Below are 21095 nucleotides of genomic sequence, written 5' to 3'. Positions count from 1 at the left end.
TCCATGGCCTCAGGGAATGGTTGGAAATTCTTCTGGCTGGTCTTTCTTGTTGCTGTATAAAGAAACACAAAGATCATTGACCACAATAAACAGTTAGCAGTTTCATATGATAGCATAAGCTAAACGTTAGCTCAAATGTAGCATGCCAAGCATCTGAAATAAAGTAATGTAAGCCAAAAAAGTTCGCTAGCAAACAGCTAGCTAGCTAGAACCAGCTACCGTTACCATAGCATAACATTCTTAAACTTACCAGAGAGTCATGCTGTAATCCATTTGGATGGTACGTTGGTACGTGCAAGTCGTAAGTTGCAAATCTCCCAGCTTTCTTGCGGAATTTGCGGAGGCACATCCCCTAGTATATTTCCCGTTTCTCATTGCCTAGTCATTGTTATTGTTAGCTACATTAGCCTCTTTAGCAAACCAGCTCGAAAACAAATGATGAAATACACTCCTCGATGTCAATCTTCTTATTTTATGACAACGATGAAGAAGCCCTGCAGCAATACACAAAATAACAACATAAGCTACAACCAGTAATTCCTACATGCACATGTATAACATAAATATCTTCAGGAACTTAACCAACCTTGACAAAAACAACTATAGTAATCAAGAATGATAATGGACTTACATGAATTATGTTAACAGCTTATTATCCTCTGTAACAGGAACGTCTGTAAGGCTGGCAAACACAATAAGGTAGACTCCTAACTGAGCCGGTCAGCGGTCTGCAATCCAATGCTATCCCTAGTACTATCCCCCGGTGGTATCCCCCGGTGGTAAACTCTGCATCCCCGCCAGTCCGGAAAGCTATGAATGGGAATAGGTTAACGGACTCAGTCCTGTATCCAATGGCCTTTCTCAGGCTCGTAGCGTCTGGGTGGCCTCCTCGCATGGCACAGCTGTCCAAGATGGGGCAGCAACGACGGTGCCTGCGATGCTGGAAGCGATGCATCCGGGCCGACGCCTGTAGGAACGGGGACATCCCGGGCCCCGAGACCAGAGGATGCCTCACCAGGGGGCTCCGGCGGGGAGGTGTCCAAAGCCGTGTCATAGGGTCTATCTGCTGCCTGTGGAACGACACCCTGGTGCATCACCGGCCCCGGGTGGACAGGCAGGGGCTGGCGGTCCAGGGTCGTGGGTGGCGGCAACAGGGCAGTTGGCTGCTGTCGGGCGTAGGGGGTGGCTGGAGTGTAGCTGCGAAGGAATTGCCGATTGCGCAAAGTCAGGCGCCCCGACCTGTCAACTCTAACCTGATACTGATCGTGACCCAGCGACTCCACCACGACCCCTGACCTGTCCCACTTGTGTGGACTTGGGCCCTGCTGATTCTGCAGGAATACGGTCTCAGCAAGAACCAATGGGCGGAGTGGTCTTGAGTGAGCCCTCAAATATTCAGTGGTGCGGGACATCCGGGTCCGAACGGCATCCTCCTTCGCCGCCCATGCCTGACGCCAGAGCAGCCGGATATGAGGGTTTGAGAACTTTTGTAGTCTGTTGATGAACAAAAATGAGTCTCGAAGGGACGACCAAATATAATCTGCGCCAGTGAGAGGTTGCAGTCGGGGTCAGGTGTGTTGCGCAACTGTAACATGGCACACAAAAAGCGATCATGATCAAGACCGCCAGTTGGGCCAGTGTTGGACACCAGAAGGCGCTTAGCAGTCTTTACCGCAACCTCCGCCCTCCCATTCGTCCTCTGTATGGCTAGCTTTGAATTGGACCACCATCGCTCAAAAGTTCCACCGGCACGCCAAAGGTGGCTAAGAACGTGCGCAGGTGGCAAACCAAGCCAGCCGAGCCTCTTGATCAGTTCCTGCTGTGGAGCATAGGACCTCCATCCAGGTCGAGAGTCGATCTCCGATAACCAGGTAGTGGAGGCCTCCAAATCAAAGAAGTCAGCAAACACTGCATCGAATGGGGTGGAAGGTGGTGATGATGGTAGGGGAGGCGTGGCTGCCTGTGACGGAGCATTGCGCGTACAGTCCGAACATCCATACCTGGTGGCCTGGATGTCCCTCGACGTCCCGGGCCACAAGACGATGGCACGGGCAAACTGTTCCATCGCAGAAGCTCCTTGGTGGGCAGCATGCAGTTGCCGAAGGACTCTTTCACAGAGGGACGGTGGAACCACGACACGGTCGTAATAAAGGAGGAAGCCATCCTGGGCATAGATGGACCCACAGACTGGCGACAGACTCTCTAGGACAGGGTCATTAACATCAACCCTACCCTCATGCTCGATCAGGTACAGAAGGCGGCCGAGGCACGCGTCAGCTGCCGTCTCTCGTGCGAGAAGGGACCATGAGATGGCTCCTAGTCCTTGTACATTGTCACGGATGGAAGCCATAAATGCTGATTCTACGGCGTCAGGTACGCTTGGCGATCCCAACGAGAGGCCGTTTGCCGAGCCCGAGAGGGAAGAATGCCTCGAAGTCGCATCAGCGGCATGGTTGCTCTTGCCAGGCAGGTACACAATATCAAAGCGCCATGGGAGGGTACGCTGCTTGATTCTGAACAGGCGTGAGTTTGTTATCTCATCTAATCTGCGGTCCCCGAAGATCTTCACAAGGGGCTAATGATTGGGTGACTACGACGAGGTTGTCACATCCTTGTGTGAAATACTGTGTCTGCTCCAGGCCCCGGGCCACGGCCAGGGCCTCTCCTTCGATGGCCGCATAGCGTTGCTCCGCCGAGGATAGTAACCGTGAACCGGCGAGTCAGGGTGGAGGCAGGTGTGCCTCCGCATGTCGTAGATCTCCACGCCCTCAAGGATGGCCCCAATTATGGCTTGTGTGGACGCTTGGAAGGTTTCCTGCAGTTCAGGGGACCACGAGAACTTGCAGCGTGGGCTGAGGAACGGCCTGAATAGCGCCATAGTGTCGCGCAACTGGGCCTAGTTCGCCACCTGGTTGACAAGGCCGAACCAGCTTCAGTGTCATAGTGGACATCCACACAACGTTCTTTGCGCTCGAAGTCCGAGAGGACAGCGTCAAAACGACGGTTGTAGCCGTCCCCAGATGTAAGGAAACCTTAAGGCGCTCTGGTGTAGTGCCAGCGGCCGAAGGGCGTGATGAAGGTGGTCAGACGACGATCCGATACACTATGGTAGCCGTTCCAGGCGTCCGTGACGGTTTTCCAGGTGTCCCCTGGGATGCGACGCGCGAGGTGGAATGGGGATTCAGTGGCGAAGGTCTCACGTTGGCAGAACTTGTTGAGAGGTGAGAGGTCCACGGTCCTGCGGGGGGAGTCATCGTGCTTCCTTGTGACTACCATACAATGGTGCCATGTCACTGGTTCGCCATATGGCACACGTTCAATGACTTCAAGGGCTTTAGAGTCAATAATGGCGACACTATTGAAATCTTTGCCAAATAAAAATTCCTAAAAAATAAGAAGAGATATATTTTACAAAACTAATGGTTGTAGTAAGACCCTATAGAGGCCATCCCTATATGAAACAAGTTTTGGGGCTATAGAGTAAAAAATGGCGACGCTATTGAAATCTTTGCCCAATAAAAATTCCTCAAAAATAAGAAGAGATATATTTTTTAAAAGTAAAGGTTGTAGTAAGACCATATAGAGGCCATCCTTATATGGAACAAGTTTTGGGGCAATAGAGTCAAAAATAGCAACGCTTTTGAAATTTGTGCCCAATAAAAATTCCTCAAAAATAAGAAGAGATATATTTTTAAAACTAATGGTTGTAGTAAGACCACATAGAGGCCATACCTATATGGAACAAGTTTTGGGGCTATAGAATCAAAAATGGCGATGATATTGACGTTTTTATATATAAATATAAAAATTCCTCAAGAACAAGAAGAGATATTGTTCTGGACCCTATTCGTCGCTGTTTTTATGCTGAGGCTTTAATTTAATCGAGCTGTCTTTATTTGTTAGTACATCCAGTCGGACCGGAAGTGGCTATTCCGGAAGTGATTTCCCTGAGTACTGAGTTACACTAACACTAGAGAAATCACATCTTCCACCATCCTAGTCTTGCTAGCTGTATGATCGCAATGTTTGTAAGGACTGCAGCTTGTTAGGTCCTTAGCTACGCATATATATATATATTCAAATGTAAAGGTTGTAGTAAGACCATATAGAGGCCATGCCTATATAGAACAAGTTTTGGGGCTATAGAGTCAATGATGGCGACGCTATTGAAAATTTTGCCAAATAAAAATTCCTCAAAAATAAGAAAAGATATATTTTTCAAATGTACAGGTTGTAGTAAGACCATATAGAGGCCATGCCTATATAGAACAAGTTTTGGGGCTATAGAGTCAATGATGGCGACGATATTGAAATTTTTGCCAAATAAAAATTCCTCAAAAATATAAGAAGAGATATATTTTTCAAAACTTATGTTTGTATTTAGGCCATATAGAGGCCATGCCTATATGGAATAAATTGTAGGGCTCTAGAGTCAATAATGGTGACGCTATTGGAATTTTTGCCAAATGAAAAATCCTCAAAAATAAGAAAAGATATATTTTTCGAATGTAAAGGTTGTAGTAAGACCATATAGAGGCCATGCCTATAAAGAACAAGTTTTGGGGCTATAGAGTCAATGATGGCGACGCTATTGAAAATTTTGCCAAATAAAAATATCTCAAAAATAAGAAAATATATATTTTTCAAATGTACAGGTTGTAGTAAGACCATATAGAGGCCATGCCTATATAGAACAAGTTTTGGGGCTATAGAGTCAATGATGGCGACGATATTGAAATTTTTGCCAAATAACAATTCCTCAAAAAAATAAGAATAGATATATTTTTGAAAACTAATAGTTGTATTTAGGCCATATAGAGGCCATGCCTATATGGTATAAATTGTAGGGCTCTAGAGTCAATAATGGCGACGCTATTGAAATTTTTGCCAAATAAAAAATCCTCAAAAATAAGAAGACATATATTTTTAAAAACCAAAGGTTGTAGTAAAACTATATTGAGGCCTTTCTCATATAGAACAAGTTTTTGGGCTCTAGAGTAAAAAATGGCGACGCTATTGAAATCTTTGCCAAATAAAAATTCCTCAAACATAAAAAGAGATATATCTTTCAAACCTAAAGGTTGTAGTAAGACCATATATAGGCCATGCCTATATGCAACAAGTTTTGGGGCTATAGAATTAATAATGGCGACGCTATTGAAATTTCTGCCAAATAAAAAAATCCTAGAAAATAAGAAGAGATATCTTTATCAAAACTAATGGTTGTAATCAGACCATATAGAGGCCATGCCTATATGGAACAAGTTTTGGGGCTATAGAATCAATAACGGCGATGCTATTGAAATTTCTGCCAAATAAAAAAATCCTAGAAAATAAGAAGAGATATTTTTATCAAAACTAATGGTTGTAATCAGACCATATAGAGGCCATGCCTATATGGAACAAGTTTTGGGGCTATAGAATCAATAACGGCGATGCTATTGAAATTTCTGCCAAATAAAAAATCCTAGAAAATAAGAAGAGATATATTTTTCAAAACTAATGGTTGTAATCAGACCATATAGAGACCATCTCCATATTGAACAAGTTTTGGGGCTATAGAGTCAAAATTGGTGACTCTATTGCAATTTTTGCCAAATAAAAATCCTCAAAAATAAGAAAAGATATGTTTTTCAAATGTAAAGGTTGTAGTAAGACCATATAGAGGCCATGCCTATAAAGAACAAGTTGTGGGGCTATAGAGTCAATGATGGCGACGCTATTGAAAATTTTGCCAAATAAAAATTCCTCAAAAATAAGAAAAGATATATTTTTCAAATGTACAGGTTGTAGTAAGACCATATAGAGGCCATGCCTATATAGAACAAGTTTTGGGGCTATAGAGTCAATGATGGCGACGATATTGAAATTTTTGCCAAATAGAAATTCCTCAAAAAAATAAGAATAGATATATTTTTCAAAACTAATAGTTGTATTTAGGCCATATAGAGGCCATGCCTATATGGTATAAATTGTAGGGCTCTAGAGTCAATAATGGCGACGCTATTGAAATATTTGCCAAATAAAAAATCCTCAAAAATAAGAAGACATATATTTTTAAAAACCAAAGGTTGTAGTAAAACTATATTGAGGCCTTTCTCATATAGAACAAGTTTTTGGGCTCTAGAGTCAAAAATGGCGACGCTATTGAAATCTTTGCCAAATAAAAATTCCTCAAACATAAAAAGAGATATATCTTTCAAAACTAAAGGTTGTAGTAAGACCATATATAGGCCATGCCTATATGCAACAAGTTTTGGGGCTATAGAATTAATAATGGCGACGCTATTGAAATTTCTGCCAAATAAAAAAATCCTAGAAAATAAGAAGAGATATCTTTTTCAAAACTTATGGTTGTAATCAGACCATATAGAGGCCATGCCTATATGGAACAAGTTTTGGGGCTATAGAATCAATAACGGCGATGCTATTGAAATTTCTGCCAAATAAAAAATCCTAGAAAATAAGAAGAGATATATTTTTCAAAACTAATGGTTGTAATCAGACCATATAGAGACCATCTCTATATTGAACAAGTTTTGGGGCTATAGAGTCAAAATTGGTGACGCTATTGCAATTTTTGCCAAATAAAAATCCTCAAAAATAAGAAGAGATATATTTTTAAAAAACAAAGGTTTTAGTAAGACTATATAGAGGCCATGCCTATATGGAACAAGTTGTGGGGCTCTAGAGTCAATAATGGCGACGCTATTGAAATTTGAGTTTTCCGTTTTGCACTTTGCAGATGTTCCCTAAGCTCGCCGCTGAAAGCCGACAGCTCACAGAAGCCAATGCAGTTCACCGTTCGCTAAAGACGGCTTGTTTGGATGAAAACAAGGTTGTAGTTGGTTCTCTAGGTTAATACATTTAATTAGAGGTGTCATTTGTGTCGCAACAGTGTTTCACTGATGATCTATTGAACCGCAAACTCCGAATCATCCAATTTCTTTCCATCTTTACGGAAGTTCCTCACTTCAATAAATCTGAGCAGTTAACAAAAAAGTTACATGGTGAAGTTATTCCTGTGTCATCCCTCATACAGTTTAAGATTGTTTGTCTGTTTGTTGTGTCTGTTCAAATTTCATGAACAGATGACAAATGACCCACGTAATGACTTACAAAACCTGCATGTGTTTGTGTGTGTGTGTGTGTGTGTGTGTGTGTGCGTGTGTGTGCGTGTGTGCGTGTGCGTGTGTGCGTGTAATAACGTGTGTATGTGTGTCTGTGTGTATGTGGAAACCATGTAAATCATGGAACCCCCCTCTCTCACGATAACGCTATGAATGAGTTGAGAGGCGCTTGTTGACAGTTTGTGTCAGGTGACACCTGTCAACGATGCTTTTTAACGAAGCGCTTTTTTCTTTTTGTCCCGTGTCGGCTGCCGTTCGCTCTGCCGTTGTTGACAGCGTCACGTGACATAAAATGTCAACATCTTCCCTCGCTGCTCGCTCTTCTGATGTCAGACATTTGGGTTCATTTTGGGAATGTTCCGCTAATAAACAGTGCTGTTAGATTGTCCTATTAAAGGTACGTATCCCGAAGGTTTGGGGTGTTAAAAGTGATCAAATAACTTTGCACTACACTGTCTATTTTCCCACTGTGATGAAGGTACGTGTACTGTTGTGTGTTGTTGTGTACGGAAACATGACGGTGGGGTTGAGGGGATCGCGGCACGGATCCTAAGGGTTAGTTAAGGGGACTTAAATGCACCAAACACCAAGGTCACGTCGTCAAGGACCGACTTCCGACTCTTATATTATTAAACATTTGTTTTATTTAAGTAGGGGGGCTGAGGGGGAGTTTAAAAGGGAAGAGGCAGATGAATGGTACATGGTTAATGGACTGCAATGGGCTGCAATTATGCAGCGCTTCTCAAATGGCCACTCAAAGCGCTTTACAATATTGCCTCACATGCACACATTCACAGACCGACGGCGGTGTCAACCACGCCAGGTGACAGCCAGAGCAGTCAGGGTGAGGTGGCTCGCTCTGGGACACCTCGACACTCAGCTAGGAGGAGGGGGGATCGAACTAGCAACCATCCGGTTACCAGCCAACCCGCTCCTGAGACACAGGACGCCCAATAGTGAATGCACCTATGTTTTGTAGGCATAACAAAGCAAAGTGAAAATATACCCCCTGTCACATGCTCACATACTACTGGGATCCGCAGGGCTGCAGTTACGGACATGTGACGACACACACACGCACACACACACACACACACACACACACACACACACACACACACACACACACACACACACACACACACACACACACACAGACCACATTCTAGTGTTGTGATGTCCTGGTGTGTGTCGTTGGGTTTTCAGGATGGCTGTTGCACACACAGGCATGTCCTCCCTTGTCCACAGCCTGGCCGCGCTGCTCCGAAACGATGGTAACACTCACACTCACACTTACCCTTATTTTGCATATCTAAACAATGTTTTTAACCATTGGACTACCGAAGTGGACAGGGCAGGTTAGTGCCCTGTCCTTTTATTAAGTCTGAGTTCCGTTATATATTCTTACCGGCCCCCTCTCCCCTCCACCTTCCCCTCTTCCCCTCCCCACCACCTCCCATCCCCTCTCCCCCTCCCCACCCTCCCTGCCCCCAGGGGGCGAGGTGCTGAGCGGCAGCAGCACCCTGACCCTTCAGGCGTCCACGCTGGCCCAGCTCACACTGCTGTTCGAGCAGTACCTGCTCTCCCGGCCCGGCGCCCCCCACGGCTTCCTGGCGCTGGCCTCCCACCCTGCCGACACACACTCCCTGCTGGAGCTGCAGTTCCTGTTTGACGTGCTGCAGAAGACCTTCTCGCTGAAGGTGTGTGTGGGGAGGGGGGGGGGGGGGGGGGGGGGGGGGAGAGGGGGAAGGAGGGAGGGAGGGAGAATGATGGATGGGGAAGAGGGAGAAAAAGAGAGGGAAGGATAAAGGGAGGGAGAAGAGGAGAGTGATTAAGGGATGGAGAGGGAGGAAAAGAGGAAGAGCGAAGGATGAAGGGAGTGAGGGAGAAGGGGAGGGAAGGATGGGGGAAGAGAGAAGGGTGAAGGAAGGGAGAGGAAAAAATACAGAGAAAAGGAGGATGGGGAGAGAAGGAAAGAGCCATATAGCTTGAGATGCACTCTATACACATTTCATTATTATAGAGTATTATTAGTATTACAATTTTAAACACGCATTTCTACAAGCATTTCTAGCAGTGGCGTTGTTTAGTGCATAATATAACGGTGTATTTAAATGGGGTTCATGGTGTTCAACGTTGTATTCTGATTTCCCAGCTGATAGAGGTGCCCGGGTCGAGGACTCAGTCTGCAGTGAAGATCTTCCCTTTCAAGTCCCTCAAGATCCTGGAGGTAAATATCTACCTCGCTTTAAGAATCTGCACCTCCACTTGATCAAAGAATACGTTCAGAACAATGGAATCAATTATACTTCCTTTTCATCTTCTTCTCCTATTTCTTCTTCTTCTTCTTCTTCTTCTTCTTCTTCTTCTTATTCTTCTTCTTCTTTCTCTCTCTCCTCCAGTTGAAGCGTATCCCTCCTCACCGTCTGGAGGGTCTGAGAGGAGTGTACTCACAGCTGGAGGTCTTCAAGTGCTCCAGAAGCCTCACCTCCCTGGAGGTACCACACGTGTGGGGGTGTGTGTGTGTGTATGTGTGTGTGTGTGTGTGTGTGTGTATAATAATAAGTGTGTGTGTGTGTGTGTGTGTGTGTGTGTGTGTGTGTCTTTGTGTAGGAGCTGCTGTCACTGTGTGGAGGGGACCTGAGTTCTGCACTCCCCTGGCTAGACCTCCACACTCTCAACTTCAGCTACAACTCTATCACCTGCCTCGACGCCTCGCTGGTCAGACACTCACACTCACACACACACACACACACACACACACACACACACACACACACACACACACACACACACACACACACACACACACACATACGCACGCATTAATACACACACACACACAGGCATGCATTAAAACACAAGCATGCATTTATACACACACACGCAGGCATTAATACACACACATGCACGCATTAATACACACAGGCGGACGCTCACACAGTGGTGATAAGTGTAATGTGTGTTTTCCTCAGAGTCTTCTGAATGTGCTGAGGTCTATGGATCTGAGTCACAACAAGATCCAGGACTGTGCTGAGTTCCTCAAGGTATCTCTCTCTCTCTCTCTCTCTCTCTCTCGCTCTCTCCATATTCGCTCTCTCCATATTCGCTCTCACCATATTCTCACTCTCTCTCTCTCTCTCCATATTCTCTCTCTCTCTCCATATTTACTCTCTCCATATTCTCACCCTCTCTCTCTCTCCATATTCTCTCTCTGTGCACTCTCCTTATCTGGGTCCTTCGCCACCTGTTTCTCTCGCTCTCACTCACAGCATCTTCTCTCTCTCGCTCTCACAATTCCTGCTTTGTATTTTTTCTCTTTATATCTCTCTTTGTTTACAGATGCAAAGGTCTTCGTTGATAGGAAAAGAATACATTTACATTGTCAAAGCACAACATTTTCCTCTCTCTTTCTCTCACGCTCTCTTTCTCAAGGTCAATTTAAAGAGCTTCATTGGCATGGAAAACATACATTTACATACATACAAACATTTTCAAATTATCTTACACTTATATTTAAATAAGATAACTTAAAATATGTCTTGCTCACTCTCTCTCTCTCTCCCACCCCCTTTCACACATGCAGCCCTCGCCGATAATATAATTAATGTTTGAAAGGGACTTTTCTCTCTCTCTTTCTCTTTCTCTCTTTTTGTCCCTCCCCCTCTTTCTCTTTCTCTCTATCTCTCCCTCTCTTTCTCTTTCTCTTTCTCATTCTATGTCTCACCCTCTTTTTCTCTTTCTCTCTCTTTGTCTCTCCCTCTTTCTCTTTCTCTCTCTCTTTCTGCCTCTCCCTCTCTTTCTCTTTCTCTCAATTTGTTTCTCCCTCTTTTTCTCTTTCTCTCTGTGGCTCCTTCTATTTCTCTTCTATTTCTATGTCTCTGTCTGTGTGTGTGTGTGAGAGATTCATCAAGATCAGATATCCTCTATTTTTGGTAAGATATAAGTGTGACTGACTTTGAGGTTTTGTAGTTTCTTTCCAATGTTTCTTTGTGGTATTTAATTTTTATTAATTGGTAACTTGGCGGGGCTGAACTGTCGGAGGGTTGTCCTGAAGCACTGACAGTCCTGGGCAGAGCTTCTGTATCGGCTGGCTGATGGACTTAAGGGTTAATCATGGTCCCACGTTCACGCAACGCAAGGGGGTTACGGACCCCTTACGTCCTTGCGTACCGTCCTTGCATCCACCGCAAGGGCCTGACCAAGCACCTCACAAAAATCGTTACCTTCCGTTGAGGCAACGCAGCCGCAAGGGCTGTGATTGGTCCACTCACTAAAACCTGACGCAGAACTATAAAGGTTCACGACTGCGTCGAACCGTCTGCGTGGTCATTGCGTTGCGTGAACGTGGGACCATAATCAGCCCTTTAACCTGGCTTACCTTGTCAGACTCTCTCCCATTCTCTCCTTGTCTATCTATGTATCTCTTATCTTTTGTCTGTCTGTCTGTCTGTCTTTTTGTCTGTCGTTCTGTCTGTCTGCGTGTCTCTATGTCTCTCAGCCTCTCAGTGAGTTGGAGTATTTGAACCTGGGCTACAACAACCTGCAGAGGGCGCCATCGCTTGCCCCTAGCGCTCGGGCCAAGCTGCACACACTCATCCTCCGCAACAACGAGCTGGAGACCATCAATGGTAACACACATATGTACACATACACACACACTTAAACACACGCATACGTTTATAATCACATATTCATTTATATGTGCGCACACAAACACACACTATGAAGGTAAACATGTTGCAGAATCAAAATATCCGCACACCCTTGTTCTTAATGTGGAGTCATGATAAATATTCACAACGGTTTTGATTGATATTTACATAAATACAATGAGAGCTGCAGAATTGTAATCCAACATTTACTGTGTGTGTGTGTGTGTGTGTGTGTTCCAGGTGTAGAACAGTTGTCGTCGCTGCAACATGTGGACCTTGCCTACAACCTGCTGCTAGAACATTCTCAGCTCGCTCCTCTGGCACTGCTGCATGTTCTCCACACGGTAACACACACACACACACACACACACACACACACACACACACACACACACACACACACACACACACACACACACACACACACACACGTGTGCTTCTGCGTTTAATACACACAAAAACAGTGTGTGACCCTAACGTGCTCCTCCTCCTCCTCCCCCAGCTCATCCTGGATGGGAACCCTCTGTTCTTCCAGAGGAACCACCGCACTGCAACCGTCCGTCACCTCTCCCCCCGGGCGGCCCACCTCAGGGTCAGTAGACCTCCTACACCCTGACACCCACCCTACACCCTCACATCCACCCCTAGACCCTCATAAACACCCTACACCCTCACATCCACCCTACACCCTCACATCCACCCTACACCCTCACATCCACCCTACACCCTCACATCCACCCTACACCCTCACATCCACCCTACACCCTCACACCCACCCTACTCCCTCACATCCACCCTACACCCTCACATCCACCCCTACACCCTCACATCCACCCTACACCCTCACATCCACCCTACACCTCACATCCACCCCTAGACCCTCATAAACACCCTACACCCTCACATCCACCCTACACCCTCACATCCACCCTACACCCTCACATCCACCCTACACCCTCACATCCACCCTACACCCTCACACCCACCCCTACACCCACCCCTACACCCTCACATCCACCCTAAACCCTCACACCCACCCCTACAGCCTCACATCCACCCTACACCCTCACACCCACCCCTACACCCTCACATCCACCCTACACCCTCACATCCACCCTACTCCCTCACATCCACCCTACACCCTCACATCCACCCTACACCCTCACATCCACCCTACACCCTCACACCCACCCTACACCCTCACACCCACCCCTACACCCACCCCTACAGCCTCACATCCACCCTACAGCATCACATCCACCCTTCACCCTCACATCCACCCCTACAGCCTCACATCCACCCTAAAGCCTCACATCCACCCCTACAGCCTCACATCCACCCCTACAGCCTCACATCCACCCTACAGCCTCACATCCACCCTACAGCCTCACATCCACCCCTAAAGCCTCACATCCACCCTACAGACTCACATCCACCCTACACCCTCACATCCACCCTACAGCCTCACATCTACCCTACACCCTCAAAGCCACTGTGTTTTGGTTTCAGCTCAAGCTGGACGGCTGCACGTTGACCTCATCAGAGCTGTCTGTAAGTCAATCATTTTCAAAGTACTTAGCATTAGACATTGTTTTGTAGAAATACTGCTACAACAATAACAAAAACAATGTATTTGTGAAACAACTTGTACAACAATTTTATTAATACAGTTCATTTTGATGAGTCAGTCAACAGCCAATCACGTTTCACTGTCTGACACTTCCCCTAAGGTCCTGCCCAAACCGGGGCAGCTCATTGGCCATTCCCAGGCCCCGCCCCCAGTTGCCAGGGAAACGGAGCGTGGTGCAGAGGAAGGGTCCAGTGGCGCGGGGGAGCTGAGCGACAGTATGTCCGTGGGCGAGGTGGCGGTGACGCGGGTCCGCAGGAAGAAGGCCAGGGTACGCTTCCTGCCTGAACAACGGAGAGTTATTGTAGAGGCCTTGGCCGGGCAGCAATAGATTTCCAAATATGGGCACGGCCTTTCAATGTTAAAATAACGTCCAGCCAATGAGAGTTACGCTCTTGCTCTCTTCACTCCGGTTGAATCCGGTTTGAAGTAGAGGTAAAAAATAATATTCCAATGTCAGAAAAGCCTTCGGTGGAGAATTTTTGTCATCTTTTAACAATGTTACTCAGTCCAATTAAGATAAAACAGTTTGGGTTGCTATAGTTTCCTTGGGGCGCCGCCATTGTTTATTTTACTTGGCAGACTGTGGCGCTCCTTGTTGGTCCCGAACAAATGACCCCCTCCCACCCAGGCCCTGATTGGTCATATCATGAGGCTTTGAACGGGATGGGGCCAACCTGACCAGAGAAACAGGATGGGCACCAGGGGCAGTATTACAGAAACTTCCTAATTCAAAAATCCTATCATATCTGTTTGGTAACTATGGTAACAAGGGTTAGGAAAAAAGTCATAACAGAACGGCCAATCCTAAAGCCAGGGTTCTTATCTTAACTCCAGATAGGAAATGTGTATTACAGAAATATCTTAAATTACCAAATATCAAATAAACTGTCCTAACTTTAGGATGACCCATCAGCTCTCCTTACTCTCATTTACTGTTACAAATTAGCGAGATGGCAGCTCTTTTATTACATGTAGCGCAGCAAAATTGTAGACGTAGGCCTAATGGTGATCGACGAAATATGTTTGTTGAAAGGCTTAATCCGTAATCCGACTCCGTAACTACGGAGACCCCTCGAGCATTCGAAGTTCTCTGTCGGGATGTCAGATATGCAATGCAATTCGCCGACCGATCGATCTTATATGTTGACTACAAACCATAGTGTTGTAAATAAAATTCCAAAGCTTTTCAAAACTTATTTGGTGTTTTATTGGTCCTTAATGTGCAAAGTAAACAATGTACAAAGTAAATAAGGTGCAAAGTCAAACCGGAGAAGTCATTCCGGAAATGACTTTGTTAGAGGACCAATCACAGTGCTTGCCGTCTCCGTTGCGTCGACGGATAGTTAAAAAATATTGGATGCGCACGTAAGCTTCATCTGTTGCTAGGTAACAGACATAAAAGCTGAATTATTTTATGTCGATTCTAGATTGCCTACTTAAGATATCTTAACCTGAGATAAGATAGGATTCCTAAATTAAGATAGGATATGTTTCTGTAATACCAAATTGAGAAAAATCCTATCTTACACTTCTCCTATCTTAACTTACGACTTAAGATAGGTAGTTTCTGTAATACGGGCCCAGGCTCCGTGCAGGCTAGTGTCCCTCTCCTTCACTGTCTCCCCTCCTCCTGCAGGCCAAGGTGAAGGTGAGGAGGGCCAGCATCTCTGAACCTAGCGACACAGATCACCAGCCCAGACCACGGACCTCCTCTCAAGGTAGGGGTGTGTGCGCGTCACCAGAAAACCCATATCTTTCAAAGTAAAAGTCCTCTCCTCGCAGTAAACATCGTGCTACCTCACCAGAAGGATGTATAAAAACCTTTCAAAGTAAAATTCCCCTCTCCTTCCGGTAGAGAAATATAGATAGATTTCAAAGTAAATGTCCAATCTCCTTCCGGTAGAAATATATACATACAGTACATTTCAAAGTAAAATTCCCCTCTCCTTCCGGTAGAGAAATATACATAGATTTCAAAGTAAATGTCCAATCTCCTTCCGGTAGACATATATACATACAGTACATTTCAAAGTAAAAGTCCTCTTTCCTCCCGGTAGACATCGTGCTCCCCCACCAGAAGGACATAGAGCGGATGGACAGCTTCCGGGAGCAGCTGGGGGAGGACTGGCTGCGCTACCAGCATCACCTTGAGGTGGCACCACCTACCACCTCCACTCCCCTCACCGCCAGCAGCAATGGCTTAGACCTCCCCCCAGACCGGGCACCAGAGCTCCCGGAGGTCCTGGAGGTCCCACCCCCGCCAGCCCCCTGCTCCCAGCCCAGGGAGGGGGCCTGGGCTGGGAGAGTGGAGCAGGAGACTGAGGAGTCCACCCTGCGGTGGAGCTGTCAGAGCCCGGGAGAGACCCAGTCCACCCTGGAGGGAGAGGACGGGTCCGGGCCCATGAAGAAGAGCGGGGACACCAGAGAAGAAGAGGAGGAGGAGGAGGAGGAGGAGGAGGACCTGGGAGGTAAAGTGGCGTTTCATTGGAGTACATTCTTCTTAATGTGTATTTTAATGTTCATCTAAATGTATCTAATCATCTTTAATCCTATCCTTTATTTACATATATTTTACTTCACGTAACTTATAGCGTATAATACGGAAGCCTACCATCCACACACTCCGTGGCCTTATACTACATGTGTCTGGGAAGCCTACCATCCACACACTCGTTGTGTCATAAAAGCTCTACCCGACAGAGCTCCTCTCATTCTTCATCATATCTGTGTTTGGAATGGGTGTGGTTATTCACCTGATAGAGGTTGGATTATGCTAATGTCCCTGGTCTCGATGTCAAGGCCAGGGATATTCAAAATGGCCTGTTCTATCAAACCGGATTTTGCTCCAATGCAAGTTGATGACACTCATATTCCGTGGCACACACACAGATCCCCGTATCAAAGACCCAGTCGACCACGGGCGCTTATCTCAAAATCTGTGGTGGCCTCACAGAATCACTTAAATTGTCTGTGATATGCCAACGGTATTTGCTCCAATGCAAGTTGATGACACTCATATTCCGTGGCACACACACATGGGTCCCCGTCTCAACGACCGAGTCAATCTGGTCTCACAGGGATCCGTGAAATGACCATATAGAATTAAATTCATATTGACGGTATGGCACTATATCCCTGTTCTCGCCCATGCACCCATCTTGAATTTAATAGACCATTTTCGTTGCTTCGAGGAGGTCTGGTGGTCTCCGTATATAATAAATAAATCTTTATATAACAAAATAAATAAATATCTATAAATACGTATGTGTATTTATATATATATAAATATATACATATATATATATCCACATACATATTTATCCATAGGCCTATATATTTATTTATTTTGTTGCTTCGAGGAGGTCTGGTGGTCTCCGTATATAATAAATAAATAAATATATATAAATAAATAGGTATGTATATACCTATTTACATACATACATATTTATATATATTTATTTATTATATACGCAGACCACCAGACCTCCTCGAAGCAACAAAAGTGGTATATTAAATTCAAGAAGGGCCGGCGAGAATAGGGATATAGTGCCATACCGTCAATATGAATTTCATTCATTTCCGAGAGGATGGTCAATGGTCAGATACAGATCTCGTTATAACAATAATTTGTATCGATGTAACGAGAAAGGATGTAATGATAACGCCAAGAAAATAAAGGCTACATGGTTATAATAATTTAAATAGAATTAACCTATAAAGCGTATAACAGACAACGAGACAATCTAGATGTGGGCCAGCAGAGGCTGCATTTTAACCAAATTTGGCCTATAACCTTATACATATAATAGTCTAACTCTATATTTCAAATGTATGATATGCTGTAGGCCTACATATAGGCTAGTTTTTTATATTATAAATATTTAAATATTGTCATACCACATTCCCCATAGAAAAAGCACACCGTGTTACTTGGTGTTACAACCCTCTTCGTTGATTGGATTGGTGGAAGTGGATTGTCAATGGTCAGATACAGATCTTGTTATAACGATAATAGCTACATGGTCTACTTATAATATTATAACTAAACAATTGTATATTCATTTATATATAATATATATTTTAATATTTCATTTCAATATTAAACCAATGCATTTAAATCGGGAGATTATTTTCGACTTCAGAAGGGGGGGGCGGGCTGCGCAGGATTCGTCAAACCAACAATCCAATTTATCAGATTGTTGAGCAGCCCCCTCAAAAACTGAAACTAACCACATTCCTTAAACCCAGTCTCACACCAGATTGTAGTAAATCTGCCCACAGCAGAAAACACATTACAATAACGGCTCTAAACATGTGACACGCCTGCGTTTTTTTGGCCTATTCTTTTCAACGGGCATGCGTCCATGTCACGTGACTATCATGGTTGCTATGGTGGTTGCCATCGACCCCCCCCCCCCCCCCCATATCTTTCAATTTTTCACAGTTTAGACTTGTAATTAATAAGTTACTTTTGAAATCAACTTGACAAATTTTTTTAATCACTGTCTGGTAGCTAGTTACGTCACTCTGAGAGATGCGCACGGACATATTTGGTAGTGACACAGCCTATAACCTATTTGTAAAAGAAAAACATCAAGCTCATTGATTGAACAAGGCAGGGTTATTTGAAATAATTCATTACGATATCATGTGTGAGAGGTCATTCCTCCCCCTGAGTGTGTATTGACTATTTCTGGTGATTGAATTGCTCATTGCAAGCTTCCTTTTCATGTCTAGTGTACCCTACTGTCCACAAGCACCCCCCCTCCCCATATGGATATGTAGAATTGTTGCCATGCCCCAGTGGTGGTGGTGTCATATCTATGAAAGAGGGCATTCCAAATATACTACAATGATCAATTAGGAGGCCGAAGCCCTAAAGGAAGTGATGCAATAGGTAACTTCTGAGTTAAGGACAGTAACAAGTAAGCTATAGACCTGGGGGCTCTTTTATATCAACGAGGGTCTCAAAGGACGCATACGATCATCAACTTAGGGATTCCAGCCCTACAAGAAATTACTCAGCAAGTGATTCATCTCGTTGCACCTCACCCAGCGGCTCGCTTGCAAGATTTTGGCCTGAAGTTCTTCCCAGACCTACACCCTAGCCATCTATGATCATATCTGAGAATCAGGCCTCTCTTTAATAATGACAAAAAGTTATGAGAGAAATTCAAATTAACTTTTTGTTATCTCATAAGGGGCGTGGTGCCGACTCATTTTGACCTTTTGACCCCAGACTACAAAATCTTGTCCACAGGCCAGCTGTATCTACACCCCTTAAGGCACATATTTACACCTCCATCCCACCAAAAATGGGGACCAGAACCTTACCTTTCTTATGCACATTTACCTTACTGTTGGAGGTCACGCCCCTTTTCCTGCCTTTTTAAGATAGCTAGAGATGCCAAAATGTATACGCACATTTTCCGGGGTCCTGAGAACGACATATCCGAGATTTGGATTTCTAGCCCTTAGAGAAAAAAAGTTTTCCAAAATTTAAGTTTTTTGGACAAAGCCTCTCAGTGTTGCCTGCAAGACCTAGTGGATCAGAATGTGGTTGAAAGACAGTTTTTGAGCTAGGAAGGTCCAACCGCCCTGAAACTTCACTACCTTATTCTAGGGCATAACTGGGATCCCCACACCGAAAGTTGGCCCTCTCTGACCCCGAGGGCAGGGAGGGGTGCGGGGGGGGGGGTTCGGAGGTTTTGGGTTAGGGTTAGGGTTAGGCAGGGCTGGACTGGGACAAAAATTCAGCCCTGGCATGAACTATGAACTCAAGGGCTAAAATTGACAGCTGTAGCAATCAATCAATCAATCAATCAATCTTTATTCATTATAGTGTCAAATCACAACAGAAGTTATATCATGACTAGGGGTGGGATGAGACTAACGGGAAGAACCCTCATGCTACCCTTTCAGTTTTTAGTCTGTGACTGTGAAAATCTTTTGGTGTAAGCCCAGCATTAGTTAAAACCAGACTCGGACAATAATAACAAAATATCCTGACGAATAATCTAAATGGAAACATATTACAGACAGTAGCAGCATTAGAGCTGAAACTCATTTGTTTTAACGGTGACTCGGTTATATGAAACCATTAATAGAGAATTTAATTTTTTATTTTTATCTATAGCTGTGAGAAAAAGTCGAAGACATCAATTACAGGTCTGAATAGATATGCATTCTCATATACGTGTATGTGCACATGTACAGTGGGGCAAAAAAGTATTTAGTCAGCCTCCAATTGTGCAAGTTCTCCCACTTAAAAAGATGAGAAAGGCCTGTAATTTTCATCATAGGTATACCTCAGCTATGAGAGACAAAATGAAAAAAAAAATCTAGAAAATCACATTGTCTGATTTTTAAAGAATTTATTTGCAAATTATGGTGGAAAATAAGTATTTGGTCAATAACAAAAGGTCATCTCAATACTTTGTTACATGCCCTTTGTTGGCAATGACAGAGGTCAAACGTTTTCTGTAAGTCTTTACAAGGTTTTCACACACTGCTGCTGGTATTTTGGCCCATTCCTCCATGCAGATCTCCTCTAGAGCAGTGATGTTTTTGGGCCTTCGCTGGGCAACACAGACTTTCAACTCCCTCCAAAGATTTTCTATGGGGTTGAGATCTGGAGACTGGCTAGGCCACTCCAGGACCTTGAAATGCTTCTTACGAAGCCACTCCTTAGTTGCCCGGGCGGTGTGTTTGGGGTCATTGTCATGCTGAAAGACCCAGCCACGTTTCATCTTCAGTGCCCTTGCTGATGGAAGATGGTTTTCACTCAAAATCTCACGATACATGGCCCCATTCATTCTTTCCTTCACACGGATCAGACGTCCTGGTCCCTTGGCAGAAAAACAGCCCCAAAGCATGTTTCCACCCCCATGCTTCACTGTAGGTATGGTGTTCTTTGGATGCAACTCAGCACTCTTTCTCCTCCAAACACGACGAGTTGAGTTTTTACCAAAAAGTTCTATTTTGGTTTCATCTGACCATATGACATTCTCCCAATCCTGTTCTGGATCATCCAAATGCTCTCTAGCAAACTTCAAACGGGCCCGGACATGCACTGGCTTTAGCAGGGGGACACGTCTGGCACTGCAGGATTTGAGTCCCTGGCGGCGTAGTGTGTTAGTGATGGTAGCCTTTGTTACTTTGGTCCCAGCTCTCTGGAGGTCATTCACTAGGTTCCCCCCGTGTGGTTCTGGGATTTTTGTTCACCGTTCTTGTGATCATTTTGACCCCAAAGGTGAGATCTTGCGTGGCGCCCCAGATCGAGGGAGATTATCAGTGGTCTTGTATGCATTCCATTTCCTAATAATTGCTCCCACAGTTGATTTCTTCACACCAAGCTGCTTACCTATTGCAGATTCAGACTTCCCAGCCTGGTGCAGGTCTACAATTGTGTTTCTGGTGTCCTTTGACAGCTCTTTGGTCTTGGTCATAGTGGAGTTTGGAGTGTGACTGTTTGAGGTTGTGGACAGGTGTCTTTTATACTAATAAGGAGTTCAAACAGGTGCCATTAATACAGGTAACAAGTGGAGTACAGAGGAGCCTCTTAAAGAAGAAGTTACAGGTCTGTGACAGCCAGAAATCTTGCTGGTTTGTAGGTGGCCAAATACTTATTTTCCACCATCATTTGCAAATAAATTCTTAAAAAATCAGACAATGTGATTT

The 21095-nt window shown here is 44.7% G+C and overlaps 1 protein-coding gene across 1 annotated transcript in view; it reads left to right on the top strand.

The window, feature by feature from the left end:
* The first annotated feature begins 7411 nt into the window (after positions 1–7411).
* Positions 7412–21095, top strand: part of stk11ip (serine/threonine kinase 11 interacting protein) — a 30891-nt gene continuing 17207 nt past the window's right edge. The window contains exons 1-14 of the mRNA XM_079735430.1: positions 7412–7527; positions 8337–8404; positions 8625–8830; positions 9286–9360; positions 9533–9628; positions 9744–9851; positions 10106–10177; positions 11632–11761; positions 12026–12129; positions 12288–12377; positions 13295–13336; positions 13516–13683; positions 15052–15133; positions 15473–15883. Coding sequence (XP_079591556.1) covers positions 8338–8404; positions 8625–8830; positions 9286–9360; positions 9533–9628; positions 9744–9851; positions 10106–10177; positions 11632–11761; positions 12026–12129; positions 12288–12377; positions 13295–13336; positions 13516–13683; positions 15052–15133; positions 15473–15883 — 1651 coding nt within the window. The 5' untranslated portion in view covers positions 7412–7527; position 8337. The remainder of the gene's footprint in view (positions 7528–8336; positions 8405–8624; positions 8831–9285; positions 9361–9532; positions 9629–9743; positions 9852–10105; positions 10178–11631; positions 11762–12025; positions 12130–12287; positions 12378–13294; positions 13337–13515; positions 13684–15051; positions 15134–15472; positions 15884–21095) is intronic.

This window comes from Pollachius pollachius (assembly GCF_949987615.1).
Source record: "Pollachius pollachius genome assembly, chromosome: 4".
In the NCBI taxonomy this organism is placed as follows: Eukaryota; Metazoa; Chordata; class Actinopteri; order Gadiformes; family Gadidae; genus Pollachius; species Pollachius pollachius.
This window is presented reverse-complemented; position numbering and strand designations above follow the sequence as displayed.